The 15,636-nt window shown below is 32.9% G+C and overlaps 2 protein-coding genes across 5 annotated transcripts in view; one reads left to right on the forward strand and one right to left on the reverse strand.

Moving 5' to 3' along the window:
• The window catches only part of LOC135695319 (uncharacterized), a 40,317-nt gene extending 38,418 nt beyond the window's left edge, over positions 1-1,899 (forward strand). For all 4 annotated transcript variants that reach the window (XM_089108747.1, XM_089108750.1, XM_065214382.2 and 1 more), the window contains one exon: positions 1,676-1,899. In XM_089108747.1, coding sequence (XP_088964873.1) covers positions 1,676-1,747 — 72 coding nt within the window. In that variant the 3' untranslated portion in view covers positions 1,748-1,899. The remainder of the gene's footprint in view (positions 1-1,675) is intronic.
• LOC135695320 (anaphase-promoting complex subunit 4) lies at positions 1,727-15,430 on the reverse strand. The gene is made up of 26 exons (XM_065214385.2): positions 15,218-15,430; positions 14,559-14,652; positions 13,934-14,057; positions 13,514-13,544; positions 12,959-13,015; positions 12,530-12,634; positions 12,180-12,263; positions 11,868-11,954; positions 11,197-11,261; positions 10,881-10,923; positions 10,012-10,088; positions 9,692-9,792; positions 9,091-9,142; positions 8,576-8,631; positions 7,912-7,958; positions 6,142-6,198; positions 5,918-5,959; positions 5,543-5,600; positions 4,858-4,955; positions 4,497-4,552; positions 4,269-4,304; positions 3,675-3,761; positions 3,496-3,561; positions 2,795-2,971; positions 2,568-2,670; positions 1,727-1,962 (listed from the first exon to the last, which is right to left on the reverse strand). The coding sequence occupies exons 1-26, from the start codon at positions 15,335-15,337 to the stop codon at positions 1,861-1,863; spliced, it is 2,025 nt and encodes a 674-aa protein (XP_065070457.2). The 5' UTR covers positions 15,338-15,430; the 3' UTR covers positions 1,727-1,860.
• Positions 15,431-15,636: the final 206 nt, after the last annotated feature.

Raw genomic sequence — 15,636 nt, forward strand, 5'->3', positions numbered from 1 at the left:
TGTTTCATTTATTTTTTATTTCTTTTATCTGTTTTCTTTTATCTTTTTTTGTTCATTTTATTTATTTCATTTTGTTTAATTTTATTCATTTATTTCATTTTTTCATTTTTTTCATTCGGAATTACTTTATATTTTTTTTATTTCAATTTCAGTTTACTTCTTCTATCCTTTTTGCTTTCATTAATTTTTTACATTTTTGTTCGTTTTATTTTAAATTATTTTAATAATAATATTTATTTTATCCATTTCATATTTGTATTTAACTTATTTCATTAGTTTACTTATCTTTTCTTAATTTATTATCTTTATTTTTACATTATATTTTATTATGTTTTTTATTTTCATTTATTATATTTTTCATTTTTATCTTTTTATTCATTTGTTCTTTTATTCTCTATTTATATATTATCACTTTTTAATCCTGTTTTCATTTATTTTATCAAGTTTATACATTTAACATTATTTTTTATCGTTTATATTTTATTTACTTATTTGTTATCTATTTTCATTTCTTCTCCGTCTAACTTATCTTGTTTATCTTATTGTATCTTTTCTTATATATGATATCATTTTATTTATCATTTTTATAGTTGATACCTTTTTATTGTTTACTTTATTATATTTCATTTTATTTCATTTATTGTAGTTTTTCTTATCTCCTTTATTTCTTATCTTATCTCCGACATTTTATTTATCTCCTTTTATTTGCCTTGTTTCATTCTTTTTATTTTCTTTATTCTGTTTTATTTCATTTTTATGAGAAATATTTTTTCTACTCCTTTTTCAATTTTATTGATTTTTGTTCCATTTAATAATTTTATTTGATTTTCTTTTTTTATATTGTTTTTATCCTATTTATTTTTTGTTTATTTCACTTCATTTTATCTTGTTTATTTCACTGTAATTTATTTATTTCATTTATTTTAATTTTTGTTATTTTGTTTTATTTATTGTAATCTGTGTGTTTTGTAATTGCATTGGAATTGCATTGGAATTGCATTGTACTTGCAATATAAATACTTGTTCGTTGCTATTGCATTTTAATTGTGTTGTATTGTACGATATTTTTTAATTTTACTATATTGTAATGTGTTTATTGTATTGTAACGTAGTGTGATAGCATAGGTTCCAAATCTTTGATTGGCTTTGAAGCGGACAAAATTCTCCAATCACACCGTTTATTGTGATTTGTTTAATCGCACTGTAATTGCATTGTAATTAATGCAGAAACAATACAATAAAATTTAAAGCACTTACAATATAATTTTTACGTAATTAAATTGAAATTACAGCGAAGTTATAATGCAATACAATAGATTGAAAGCAATACAAAACATACAAGAAAATGCAAACATACAAAACTTACAGTGCAATCAAAATGCAATTAAATTACAATAAAATACAATTAAAATGCAATTTTAATACATGTACAGTGCAATTCCATTACAGTTAAAATGCAATTTCAATACATGTACAGTGCAATTCCATTACAATGAAAATGCAATTTCAATACATGTACAGTGCAATTCCATTACAATTAAAATGCAATTTCAAGGACTGCATATAACAATCTTTTCCTTTTCCTTTGGAAACAGGATGAGCACTTGTTCTCAAAGAAACAAAATCTAATTAAGTTTCAAAATTATCATTAGCTGTTTTAATCTTTTGTTTTTAGACAACTCTTCGTCTCAAGAAGAAGATTTCAGATACACTGTTGACAGATTTCGATAACACGGATGACTTTTGATTTGCGTACAAATAAACCTGTAATTTGTTACCACTTTGTCACTTTTTAAGCAGCCAGCTAAAAGTTGAAAGTTAAGTTAAAAAATACGCTGTTTTGATGCACTCGCGTTGCCATTAATTTTCATCTATATTACTTTCTTCGTCCGACTCATCTGCTTCTTCCTCTTCCTCCGCATCCATATCATAAATCTGTACACGTCTTCTGTTTTTAGATAACTGAAAACGAATTTCACGTTACGATATTATTAAAAAGTTATGCAAGCAATCGTTTCGAAAAAAAATTCAATACATTCTAAAAAGTTGATTTTCTTTTTCAGAAATATTTGAATAATTATGTTTTGGCTCAAAGCTATTAATCAGGTTGTCTTTACCTGACGTTTTCTCAGGGAAGGACAGAAATTCGAAAATTTTGCCTTGATGTCCTCGAAAAGAGGTTTTGCATTTTCTAAAGAAACTCAATTGATTAGGGGCCTATGAATTCCTATGCTGCTTCTAAAAGCCGGTAAAAGCCATTAGATATTTAACTATTTTGACAGTTCATTTTCAGATGGTTAATGTAAATATATATACTACCAAACATTATGTCTGATAATGATGGATGGCAAAAATGTTCGTTATCGACACATAAATTCAGTAATCGACACATTAAGTGTATGATAGAATTCAGTATCCTTACATCATATATGCGAAACGTATTGCTGACAACAATCGGCATAGTAATCCGTAGCATAAACAATTTGATGAAAGTACATAACCAACATACCCAAGATCTAATAGCATACTATATTTAATGGCATTTAATACTAAAAAATGATACATACCAAGCAAGAAACTTTTCTTGTACAGCTGGCCGTCATGATAACTGGATCGAATGATTCGGTGTGCCTCCATTTTGTAATATACGTTGAAACATCTGTAGCTGACCTTTTAAGAGAAAGAAACCAAAGTTATATCAAGAAATTATACCATGCAGCCGAGTGAGTCAAACTATGATAGTTTCATCAATCGCGTATTTTGACTATTAAGCAAGTATCAAATTTATACTTACAAATGCTGAAGGTTTTCCAGTGAGCAACGGTGATAATCGGCAGCCGAGACGTGCGGCAGCTGTAGCAAGGCTAATATCCGGACCGGTTCTGAGCTGCCAGTGCCTTCTAGGATTAACGCGATGGAATTTTCACTGTAAAAGTGTGCATCTAAGATCACTGTTGATTGGCAGTCAGTTCTGAAATAGAAAGAGACAACAGGGCTGAATGGAACAACGACTGCCCTTTCGTTCGGATGATCGAAATAGTATCTGCTGAACATCTCAGAAAAAAACCAATTTTACATTGCAATTCTAGTTAAATTTACGAATTGCAATCTGTAAATCTGTATCAAAAAGATCTGTATCAAGTTTGAGAAAGTTTGAAAATTTGTATCAATAAAATCTGTTTTTGAATTTTTGGGCAATTTGTTGTTAATATATCCTTTCAAAAGCATACTGGTACATCTCGTAAACTTAATCGCCAAGAACGATTTTAACGACGCATAACTGGATCCTCAGAAACTAAAAATCATGTATTAGACCAACACGTACTAATCATTTGAAAATATAGAAACAAAAACTAGATGTTGTATTATCATTTAAATCGAAAAACCTTTAAGCTTTATATAAAGAGTACCTCAATTGAAACAACGATGATAAAAATTTACAGGAAAATCAACTTTTAAGACACGTTTTTCTTAAACTCGAAAACGTAACAATACCTGCTCTGATTTGGGATTTTGTTAACATCGATTGACAAAGAGAGGACCGGCAAATTGACTGGGTTCCTGGTGGTCGAAATAATATGATATCATGGTAAAACAATAAAAGCGAAAGCTTGTAAAAAATTAAAAGCAAGGTTACCAGCTCTGAATGGTTATAAAGGCGATCAGATACCCACCCGGTATCCATCTCTATTATGAAAAAGGTATCAGAGTTGCAAGTGCAAGGCAAAGCGCATAGAAATGTATTCTTTTGTCCATTTTTCCTAAAAAGCAACAACGTTCTTTGAGATGCGTAAATAGCATAATGAAAGGTACGTGCTAGAAGGACCGATGTCCTATTTCTCAAAACCCACTGCATCAAGTGGTACAGCCCGAAGTCCTTGTGCAATAAAGCTTGAACGTCAGGTCGGAGTTGCCATCCATTTTGTGATCAGAACTAGCGGCGAAAGAGAATGTTAAAAGGAATCCAAGAAAAATCGGGTTAAGATATCGACAAAAATTGAAAACCATTCAAGTCAACTAGGCAGAATATGAATAACAATTTTCTTTATTTATATCAATATCACAATTGAACACTATTTAAGCAATTCAAAATTTCATGACTGACACAATATGTTCATGACTAACAAAAGTAGCATGAAGATAGGAATAAGCATAAGAAACAGTAGGTACAGTTGCATGCTACAAAAATACCTTTCCGAGAAGAATTTGAGGATAGTACCCTTAGAAAATTATTTGATAAATAAGAAAATTCACCGAAGTATACCAACCATGAAAACCTCCGAGAGCAAATTTCTTTGTGTTCGCTGCAAAAACAGAGACGAGGTTATTTGAACCTTTTCAAGAACAAAACATGGCGAAACTGCAGGAATTGTGTCCTGAGTTTCGTCATAAGGAATCTTAAGCGTTAGCCGAAGAAAGGTGTTTATAAAATTCGAATCAATAAACGTTTTATATTTTCATATTCATCATTATCATCCTAGGTTATTTTTGCTTACCCAAACGATGTAATTATTGAGCCATCTTGACAACAAAACGATTCTGTTGCCGTTGTCTGAAACAAAAAGGAAAATAATGGGAAAAAGTTGCCTGTGGAGAAATTTTTGTTCCAAACTAGCGAATAATGAAAAAATTGAGAGGCAGAAAAGAAGCGAATTACACATCAAATGCAGTCATTGTAATACTATTTATCATTTTTAATAGAAAGGCATATACATTTAACAGAGTTAGTGCACGATATCAAAATATTAACCAACAAAAAGGTTGTACAGTGGAATTTAACCTACATGAGGCTAATTCCATTCATTAACATAAACATTGACTAAAGGAAAATGCAAGCTAAAAGCTTCTTGTTCTCACCGTAACATTCTCAAAAATTTTATCGATACCCTTTCGAAGCTTGTCAGCCATTTCAACCAAGGATGCATCTTTCTCCGATGGAATGACCACAAAATTCTCTAGACGATTTCAAAATTACTTTTAGCCTTGCATAAGAAATATTTTGAGATTTCAGTTTGGCTGAGACATTTATCCTGAATGATAAATAAACGCCCAATTCGAAAAAAAATCGTATAATTTGGATATTCTTCACTATTCTACATACTGTTATCTTCTTCTAATTCACGCATAGACGACCCTTTCTTCTATCAATTGGTGTGGCTAAATATTCTGTTTTTGCGTTGACCATGTAATAAGTTTAACTGCGTTTTATGACGACCCAGTTATGCGGACGTGAAATTACGTCATTTCCAGCTAGTGGTACTGAATGCTGTTTTCAGATGAATCTTTCAAACAGATAGACAAAAAGAGAGGATATAATTCATTCACGAAAACAGTCCAATGTTGCGCTTATTGATTATGTACAATCAGAGCAATAACTTTATAAGAAATGTCACTACTGTAAACACTAGTACCCAGGTCTTTCATATGAGATAAGTAGTTTGCATGGCATTACATTAACATCGCTTCTGTTTGGAATAATGTATTTTGCCTGTCTTATTACATACGATGTAGGAGCACAAGATAAAAATTAAACAGAGCGCACCTCTAAGGCTTGGTGTTGATTCGACAAATCGGTACCACGGAGTTGGTTTTTCAATTCTCTGCAGAATCATGATCATACAATAGAAAATAGCCATTAAAATTGCAAAAAGCGATTAATAATATTTTGCAATCGTCGATATGTTGCTATACAGAAGATTTGTGGAAACGAAATTTGGTGTACTTCCTTTTTAGTATGGGTGCTTTAATAATACGGTAAAAAGATATGGAGAGAACAAAAACCTTGCAAATATTGTGACAACCAGGAGGCACTTCATTAAACGATGGCAAAAACAAATGATGGCAAAAAGAAGCCATTATAATAAAATTATAAGAACAATAGAATAAAAGATGTATTTAAGAAATTCAATAAACTTACTCTTCTAAACCGTTCTAAGTGGAATGACTGTTCATCTCTACTCTAAAAACAGATATGAAAGAAAATTCATAAAAATTGTCAAAAATCTAACATGGCAACGTAAGCTTCAACATCAAGTAACTAGGGAATACCTTAAGGGTTGAAAAACATTGATTCAGCTTATAAGTTCTATTGGTCTTCACATTAGCATGAAAAACAACAGCTAACAATGCAAAAAAAAATACCTTGACCAAATGCGTTTGCAAGAACTCGAGGATACGTGAGTTTTCTTCTTCACTAAACTGCAAAAACACTGACGTTATTTATATCAAGATTTCACTCAAAATTGCATATTACTTTTACCATGTATATTTGGAATGAAGATCGAAGATTAGTAGAAGCAGGAAACTGAAGAAAATAACAAAATAACCAAATCAGAATTGGTAAAACGTTAGATTATGTCTAAAGGTATACAGAAACTTTTATTCAGGTTTCGATCAAGGAAAATGAGAGAAAAGGTGTGCGCGAATGATTGATTCTTTGTAATGGCCGAAGAGCATTGGCATCCCTTCATACACAACCCTCTTCTAAGGTTTGAACAAAAAACAAAAAGCAGATAAGAGTTCGGCTCTTCGATTTTTCAACCTTGAAGGTGCTAAAGTAAAAATTAACCATGAAATTCCATGTAAAAATCAGGACAAAATAAGTCAGCCAAATGCTATAAAATACTGAGTTAAAAACTGTATCCGATTGAAGAAACCTGCACTTATCAACTAATAACCACCACTGACCGGAAAAAGCAGGGATTAAGGTGGAGGAGAGACAGCTTCTCGGTCGAATGTAGAATTGGTTTCAAAATAATTGTAGAGTTTTTCTAGTCAGGAAAACAACCAAAGAAGAAGATAATAAAAGTCCTATCAACCAACCTTCAAGTAAAGAAAATATATTTGGTAATGGTCAGGGGTGCCTTCGGCCAAATGGCGTCGTTACTGTCACGGGTGTGCTCAGCCTAATGGAATCGTTATAGTCAAAGGTGCATTTGGCTAAATGGCGTCGTTATAGTCGTGTGTGCATTCGGCTTAATTGCGTGGTTAGAGTCACGGGTGAAATTTCCCCAATGGCGTCGTTGTAGTAGAGGGTGCATTTTGGCTTACGGCGTTGCTATAGTAAGGGGTGCATTCGGCCTAAAGGCGTCGTTATAGTCAGGAGTGCATCTGGCCTAAGGGCTTCGTTACCCGGCTCTCTGAGATGGCCTTGTCAACAGCGCATGTTCCATCCTCCGAGAAAACCCTCTTAAAAGTGCCACAAGAATTTATGGATATAGAAATTAACCTTATATGATTTGGACTTATATGAAACATTCAATGACTGAAGATACACCAGCTAAGAAACAGATAGTTGAGACAGTATAATTGACTTCTAGGCAAATATTGAAAGCCATTTTGTTAAAAATTGTCATAGATCCTTGTGAGGTTCATGCTGTCAATTTATCTTATTGCTACCCTGCCAAATAGTAAATCGTAATTAAAATTATGGCGAACTTGAACTTAAAAATTTGTCTAATTTATGTTTTGTTTTACGATTGGTTGAAATTCGGATGTTATTCCTCCTGTCATTCCATAATATTAACTTGTATATATTTCCTATCGTTTTATTTACTAGATGAACTTTGCTTCCCAATGACTTTGAAATAGTCTTCATTAAAAGTTTACTTTCTTCTAGATTCTTGAGCGAATGTTCGCCTATGGCCGAAAGCATCCAGGTTCTCTACTCATTCATAAAAGGGGGCTCACATCAAAACAAGTATCCACGCTTGATTAATACAGCCCCAGTTTTATACAAGCATGGCCATAAATATTTGTATCCAATTAGAGCTTTCCACCGCCAAGCGTGACTCACAAAACTGCCAATTTTAGGAGTATCAAACAAAGTAGGAGTGTGTTTGATAAAAGACGAAGTCCTAACACTTCTGCAGAAAGAATTTTAAAGAATTCTTGCAAAATAGCAGGGCATACCTCTTTGAACATCGCTGGAACAGTCTCGTCTGATATCCGGTACATCACTGTTGTAAATAGAAGAGTCTTAATGACGAAGAATCAGGCACCGCGGAGCGTTGAGAAAAGTAGGGGGTCTAAAAAAAGTGAGGGGCTAAAACCATATAAAGAGGTTTTACTGGTAGTTCATTACTTAATATTTGGCATTTTTTGCAAAATTTGGGGGGCCAAAGCCCCCTCAGTGCCTGAGAATTGCATTTGATATTTTCAACGAACTGCAACAATAATGTGAATTCACTTAAAATGTTCGTAGAACCAAAGACAAAGTCCGTAACCAATCCACTAAGACAAGGGGGGCGATGGAGTAGAGGAGGAGGATGTATAGAGTCTTTTACTGCTTCTTTCTCCTTCCATTCATTTATAAGGTTCAATTCTGCAGGGTGTTTTTAAACCTGCCTTGTTAAAAAAAACTATTCTTTTAATAGTAAGATTGCTAGAAAAGAGGCAAAGAACATTGCATTACTGTCCTGCCTCCATCTTACCATCGATTATTTGCATAAATTTCTTTTATAGATAAACAATGTTTGACACATTCCATTACAAGTTCTGAAAAAGGCATAGGCTACTTTTTAGATGCATTTCGAGACATTAGAGATGATACAGAAAAACATTGAGAGAGAATTACCTCCTGACAACCATTTGAAAAAAGCACCAAGCCTCACTATATCCTCGTCCATCACACTTTGAAAGAAATTATGGTGTTTAAAAACAATTAATTAATAAGCAAGTGATGGATTGAGACGTTTGAAAAGGAATAAAAAATAAGTCCTGGTAACACTTAGAACAAAATCTTGATTGCCTCTTCCGTCTCTTTCCGCAACAAGTCACCAATCTGTTCACGGCTTAATATCGTATAAGTAATGTTGTCGTTGGTGATACCTAACCTATATTTCTTGAAATACTTTGTGATGCAATTATTTCATTGTTAACATTATGCAATACACACTACACACTGACAAAACAGCACATAAAATCACACTTCTAAATAAGTTGAAATAACGATTAAGCAAAGTAAACAGTGACAAAATTTCATTTTTATCTTATTGATCTTAAGTCTGCAAAACATAACAGACATAGAAATTATCCTTAAAAGCAAGAGAACTCGAAAAAAGAATGAGAATAAATGTATCAGCTTTATACCTGAGCAGCTCTTTGATTTTCAACATAAAGGAGCCAAAGTATCGTGTACATTCTTATAAGAAAAAAATCCAGTGCAATAGTAAAAAACAAAAAAGGAGCAAGAAAACATCTAACAGTTAGCAGCAAACCCCCCCCCCCCCCCCCCCCCCCGTGAATTTTCAAAAACAAAAAATCTGAATAAATGAGAGGGGGCTCACATAGTACTGGAACATGTAGCACCTAACATCGATAGTTGAACATCAGATAGGTCTGAATATCAAGTAGGTTGAAGGAATCCTCAAGTGAAATTCTTGTTCGAAGACAATTTAGAAAGGAAATATAACACGTTTCGTCTAATAAACCCCACAAAAAAATAGGGAGTGGGGCACCCCAAAAAGAATATGACGTGAAAGTGAAGGACTGTACATGGAGTAAGTGGAACATTCAAAAAATTTGATAAAATTTTCGAAAAATTTCAAAGGACAAAATTTGTACCCAAAAATGTAGCATTTCAAAAACATTAGCTGCTGTTAGAATAAATGAGAGTACGTGTTTTGATAAAGAATTCCATGTAAACTGCCTAGTGTATCTTGAAAATAAAATAAAGTTGTTAAATTAGCACCTTGGAGCTTTGATTCACACAGTCCTAAAAGGCCAAATTTCTCGTACCAACGAGCCATTCCAAGAAGTTCAGATAACATCATGGATAACTGATTGCATAAACTGCAAAAAGGAGTGTATATAGTGCAAAGGTGGTTAGAAAACGTTTTGTTACAGCAATACTTCCTTTTTCGATAGAAGCTTGCAAAGGCTCGATAAGCTTGAATTGGCTAACGAAAAGCTGCAAGTGCTTTAATTCTATTCAGAAATGTGATTGGGATTTAAAGCATTACAGGGTGTTGATGGTGAGGCTACAGAATATTCCTAAAGAACCAAACTCACGATTCCACATTGTCATTGACATGAGTTTCAATATCGGCATAAGATGCATTGATGTCTGTACCAAGTTTCCGTAAACCCTGTCGAATATTTGAGATGTCACCTTTTAGAAAACAAAACTAGGAGCACAAAGATACAAATAATCAAACATTTGCGAATAATCGAATAATCGAGCAAGGAAAGACAAATAGCTATCATTTTGTTCTCAGATAAATGAAACTATCATGCAGAGAACAAGTACGAGTCCTAGTTCATGAACAAAACAGCTTGCAGGTCTGTGAACACGAAGGCTGGTAGTAAACCACATTACGCACTAAACTAAATTTGCTCTGAAAGATTTGTAAATTAATTTGAAACTGTAAGTGTATTTGAAACAAGACAGGGTAATTGCTGTAAAGGTTTTCTCTCTTTCCGGATTCTCAGGGCAGAGACGATGAAGACACCTTCTTGACGTGTTTATATTTATATGCACTATTTACATAAGGCCTTATTACGACTAACCCGTTGATTGTTATTACTTTGACAAATCCGCGTGAGTTACATCTCACCATTCCACTGGACTACGCCAGGGAGTGGCTGTCTCTATATTACGACCTATCTCTTGGAGCTCCTTCTCGTAACTGAATACCTACAGTTCTTGCTATCTGATCTATTACGCCCATGTGTGTTTCCGTTATTACCTTATATGGCATAATGACCTAGCCCTATGACCTATAACATGTATGTATTGTTTCCTATACATGGCTGACCTGTGACCTTTGCACTTATCACGTGTTACTGTTCTCTTCTAATTGCACGCGAGGGATAATACCTAAACTTAAACTTCACAACAGTAATTAAATAGGAAAACAAATGACTTGGTGCCTTGTTACCTTCATTGTCAGTTCATTGACAAGAAAAGACTGCAGCTCAGGCCTAAAAGACATGTTTTTTAATTATTAATGTATAGATTTTAACTAATCATGAATGGTTTTTAATTGTTAATTTATTAAAAATCGACTAGCCGCAAAAACAAAAATCTCATTATAGTGGCTACAAGCATTATATAAATACTCTGGGACTGAGTGAACTGAAACACTTGAAAACTAACAAAGAATAAGGAAATAAAAATATGATTTAAAAGTCCTTAGATCAATAATGACCAAGAAAAATTGAAAAAGAAGCAGTGTCTTTGAAAATGTCAGTTACCTCAAAACACCGCATGAAAAAAGTATCAGAAATTCATTCAAAATACTGGTATCGTCAGGCAAGATCTACAAAGATAAAAGGTTTCAATTATGCATGGGGCTTCAGTGTTCTAGATGTTGACAATCAGACAATCTTTTGGTGGTACAAAGTTTAAAAATAGATTTTTAAAAAAGTAAACATTTTGAGTCAAGCTCTCTATTTCCTTTTTGTTTCCCACAGCAGTTTGACATGAAATGATAGGCAACAATGACTGGTATGACTTTAAGAGAGTGTGCTTAACCTTATTCATTTCTAAAGAAGAGGCACATAAGATAAGCCAAGAAATTAATATGACTAAACTGTCAGAATTTGACAAAAAACGAAATCATATAGTTTGACAGTTTCATACAACAATTCATATAAAGGCAGCCACTTCTATGGCATGTATTGACACTTCTGGTTGGTTGCTTGGCCAAAAGGAAGGGTGTTACTTTCAATCAGCATCTGGATATAAATTTATGCTGTTTATTATTATCTGGCGTTTGTACTCTGACGAGTGTCCGGTGAAAACTATTTCAGCATACCACGTCATGTTATTTTTAGGGTTGTGGTACAGAAATGTTTAATTGAAATACTTCACAACTGAAAATCAAGTAGAATTAGAACTAAGAAGAAAAGAAAAATAGCCCTACCTCAGCCAATTTGTCAAACTTTGAGCTAACTTTTTGTAAATTATTTTCCCAGAGTTCAGAAACTTCTTTCAGCTCAGCATCAAGTTTCTGATTGCAAATTGAAAAAATTAGCAATTTTCAAGAAAGGCAAAAAGAGTGCCTTTTGACAAAAATTCAATTCAAGATACGTAAACCAATCAGCCCATTTCTATTAAAAAAAAGAGCTGCTAAAAGGGTAACAGGTTAAAATGATGCCTATTATTTCAATTAGTAGCCCAAAAAATTAAACAAATGATTCATTTTCTGCTAAATATGAACTGTATTCTTACCCACCTGAAGCAAACTATACATTTCTTCATACTTTTTGGAAAGCACCTTTATTTCGTTTGATCGTGATGAGAGTAGATCTAGTTTATACTAAAATTAACATAAGTGAAATATAAAGTTCATATTATAGAATCAATTGATTTTATTAATCAGATTGAAAGCTAATGACAATTGCAAGAAGAAGAAACCTGACATCTATAAGAATAGCTTTGAAAATTACTTTAAACAAATCTAGTGTTTAGTGTTCAGTATGAACAGAGTTATGAATGTGTAGAGCAAGACAATCTGGTTTGCAGAATTTGTCAACACTAATACAAAAGCAAGATGCTTTTAAAACAAAAAAGAGCAAAACTTACCAAAGAAAATTTGTTGGCTTGCTGAGAGTCACTTCTTTCTGAGGATGACACTGATGTCAAAATTCCTAAATCTCTGGACATGTTGACATCACAAATGCACTGGCTCTGAAAGAAAACCCGTCTTTAAATATAACTGATTAAAAAGCCTGACTTTCAAAAAAAAGATGCAAAGAAACACTAGGGGAAACTCAAGAAACAATCAAGTCAAAGAAACATCAAAATAAGTTCAGGTAGCAAGCACAATCTCAAGAAAAGTAATCAGCAGTCAACAGGTTATTGATAGATAATTAATGCTAAAATTTATAAAACATAAAAGAATGATTGAATGGTTGAGCACCTATTTATTATAAGAAATAAGAGAAAGTAGCAGGCAAATTCTTCACTTAATAAGGCAAAATTCAATAAATGAAGATCAGGTTCTAATCTCACCGTGAAAATTGAGATGAGTTTGAATGTGCCATTAACAAATAATTCAATGTGTCCACTCTGTAGAGATAAAAAATTGGCTTGAATTAAGTTTGAATTTGGTGTTGGCTTTGAAAATAAACAAACCAGAAGTTGAATGATGCCTATTGTAGAGTTCTTGCCTACATGAAAGCAATTCCTTACATTCATGTAAAAATATTACCATTTCATACAAACTCCTAAAGGAATGTTGATTTTTAGCATACTTTGCAACAAAGCACAATGAAAACAATCTTGGCTTTAAAAAATGGCTTTAAAAAAAGTAAACATTGTGAGTAATACTAAAGCTTTTCGTCTGACACTCTTCAGAGTGTTAAACATCTGAACAAAGATCAAAACACTCAGGCCAATCAGAAATGTGAGCATATGATTATTGAGGTTGCCCAATTGAGGCCACTTGCCAATTGAAAATATAACCAATGGAGTCCTAAGGTGAAAATGAACTCCTTCTGTCTACACAATAAAATAAAATAATTATATAAAATAGAAAAAATAACCATTAAATGATCTTAGAAATACCTTAGTTCCAACAACCAAAACTGACATGTTGCTGCAGGAAATAAAGAACATATAACAATAATTATGTCATTGCAACCTGTATTGACTTGACTTGATAAGGAAAACATACTTGAAATGTCATGTTTCAACTATCAAAACTAATATACTTCATAATGATACTCAATTTATTCACATATTATATTATTATATAGGTCAATACTTTGGCAAATAGAAACAGTAGATAGAAGCTAACCAATGACACAGCCTTTCTGAATGAATCCACTTAAAATTTGCATATTTGATACTTATTCGTAGAAACAGTGAGCAACTATTTTACAAAACACTGAAGCTATGTACACACCATTTTTTTAAAATATGCCTATTCCATTTCAAAATTCACAATAGGTAAGCTACCATTTTGTGATAACTTATTTTGCATACCCATCTTGTGATTCAAACCATTCCATTGACGTAATTGGTGCTGCAAGATCATTCTGATGCATGACAGAGCAATTCTCGACTTCAAGTAGCCTTACTGATCCACTTTCATCACCCACTGCTAGAACTAAACATAGCAAAAGTTTTTGTTATACCTTTTTTAAACATAACAATTTGAAATCTAAAATTAAAACAATATTGATAATTAGATTTAATTTTTTGACAAAAATATATCCTATCCTCTAGGTGAAACAACCTCTCTAAATTGATTCTGCTACAATAGGTGAAAGACCATGTTTTCTGTTTCATTGAGTGACAATTGCTGAGCATTTACCTCTGCTTTTACCACTATGAGAAGAAATTAAGGGGTATAAAGCAGCTTATCATGAAGGGAGCATTTTTGAAATCTTCAGCACTTATTTCAAGATATAACAAAATGTGAGATGAAATCCTTGAAATGTCACTAATTGTGGTATAGAAGCATTTAGATTACCTTTAAATGTTTTCAAGTGAGCCAGCTAGAAAACTAAAAACTTTTCAGGAAGCTGTTTCAAGCTCTCTTCAATCACTATTTTTAATCTTGTTAATTTTGTTGACCTAATAATCTAGTTTGACTATAAATGCAAACCTTTTCCATCCGGTTTCCAAGTTAGTGCTGAGAAGGTACATCCTTTTTCGCTATAGCTCCATACCTTTGCCCAATAGAGTCTATGTAACCGAACCTTGAATTAAGAAACCACTTTTGTAATGTTAGGTATATATTCAAAATTTTTATAAGAAAATGGTTATTAAGATCTATGAATCAATATGTTTCTGTTGGCTTAGTTGTACGCAAATGATTCTTTTAGTAACAGCGTTACCTTTTACTACTTTGTCATAGACAATGTCACAAACTTTGCTAACATTATCTGATATTCTTTGTTAACAGTGATACAAATGCAATCGTCTTGAGAAGTCAAAATATTAATTAATTAGAATATAATTCTAGTAGAGTTTCTTAGATTTAAGTGGCACTAAATTTAACTTTATATTATAAAGAAAGATTGAGCTTATTGCTGATAAAATGTTTATAACACACTATTATGACTATCATCCCTAGAAAAAAAAGAAGTTTAACCAAACTAGCGAAGAGGTAGCCTAGGGAAAAATTGATGGGCATAAAGGGTATTTTTTCAGTCAAAAATATGAGAGCAGGTGTTTTAAATAACTGTTGTGGTGCAAAAATCGCAGTCTATAGGAGGCCTAATTTCCCGGTTGTGATATGAAGACTCACCAACCTAAGCTTACCTCGCCTTCAGCTGTTATAATGGCGATCAGATCACTCTTTGGACTCCATTGCATACACTTTATTTCTTTTGAGCTTGGTTTATCACACAGCTGCCGAAAAAATGACGGAAGAGTGTTCATCGTTACCACTGCCTCATCCAAAGAAAACAAATTGCCGCCAAAATGATCTCATTATCAAACTGAGGCAATGGGACCAATGATATAGAAGCGCCGGAGCGGTTGGTGATAGATAAGTTATCAACGGTCAAAACCACCTGGACAGTTCGGATATGAGAACCGCTGTCGGAATTAGATTTCTCGGTCGGGTTTAGATTTCTCGGCCTGAATTAGTTTTGTCTCGTTTTGAAATGACAATGTCAAATGAAATGAAAATCCACAATGTTGGGATCATAATCTATGATAGAAGATTGCGCGGGCAA

Source organism: Rhopilema esculentum, chromosome 2 (genome assembly GCF_057945365.1).
Source record: "Rhopilema esculentum isolate cy_ngs chromosome 2, ASM5794536v1, whole genome shotgun sequence".
NCBI classification, from domain to species: Eukaryota; Metazoa; Cnidaria; class Scyphozoa; order Rhizostomeae; family Rhizostomatidae; genus Rhopilema; species Rhopilema esculentum.

What these genes read in the sequence shown, in the direction of transcription:
- LOC135695320 (XM_065214385.2), bottom strand. Translation starts at nt 15,337, where the DNA reads ATGAACACTCTTCCGTCATTTTTTCGGCAGCTGTGTGATAAACCAAGC. An exon ending in GTCAATGACAATGTGGAATC is followed by an intron (nt 9,793 to 10,011) that starts GTGAGTTTGGTT and finishes TCCTTTTTGCAG; the next exon opens with TTTATGCAATCAGTTATCCA. An exon ending in TTTCAAATGGTTGTCAGGAG is followed by an intron (nt 7,959 to 8,575) that starts GTAATTCTCTCT and finishes TATTTACAACAG; the next exon opens with TGATGTACCGGATATCAGAC.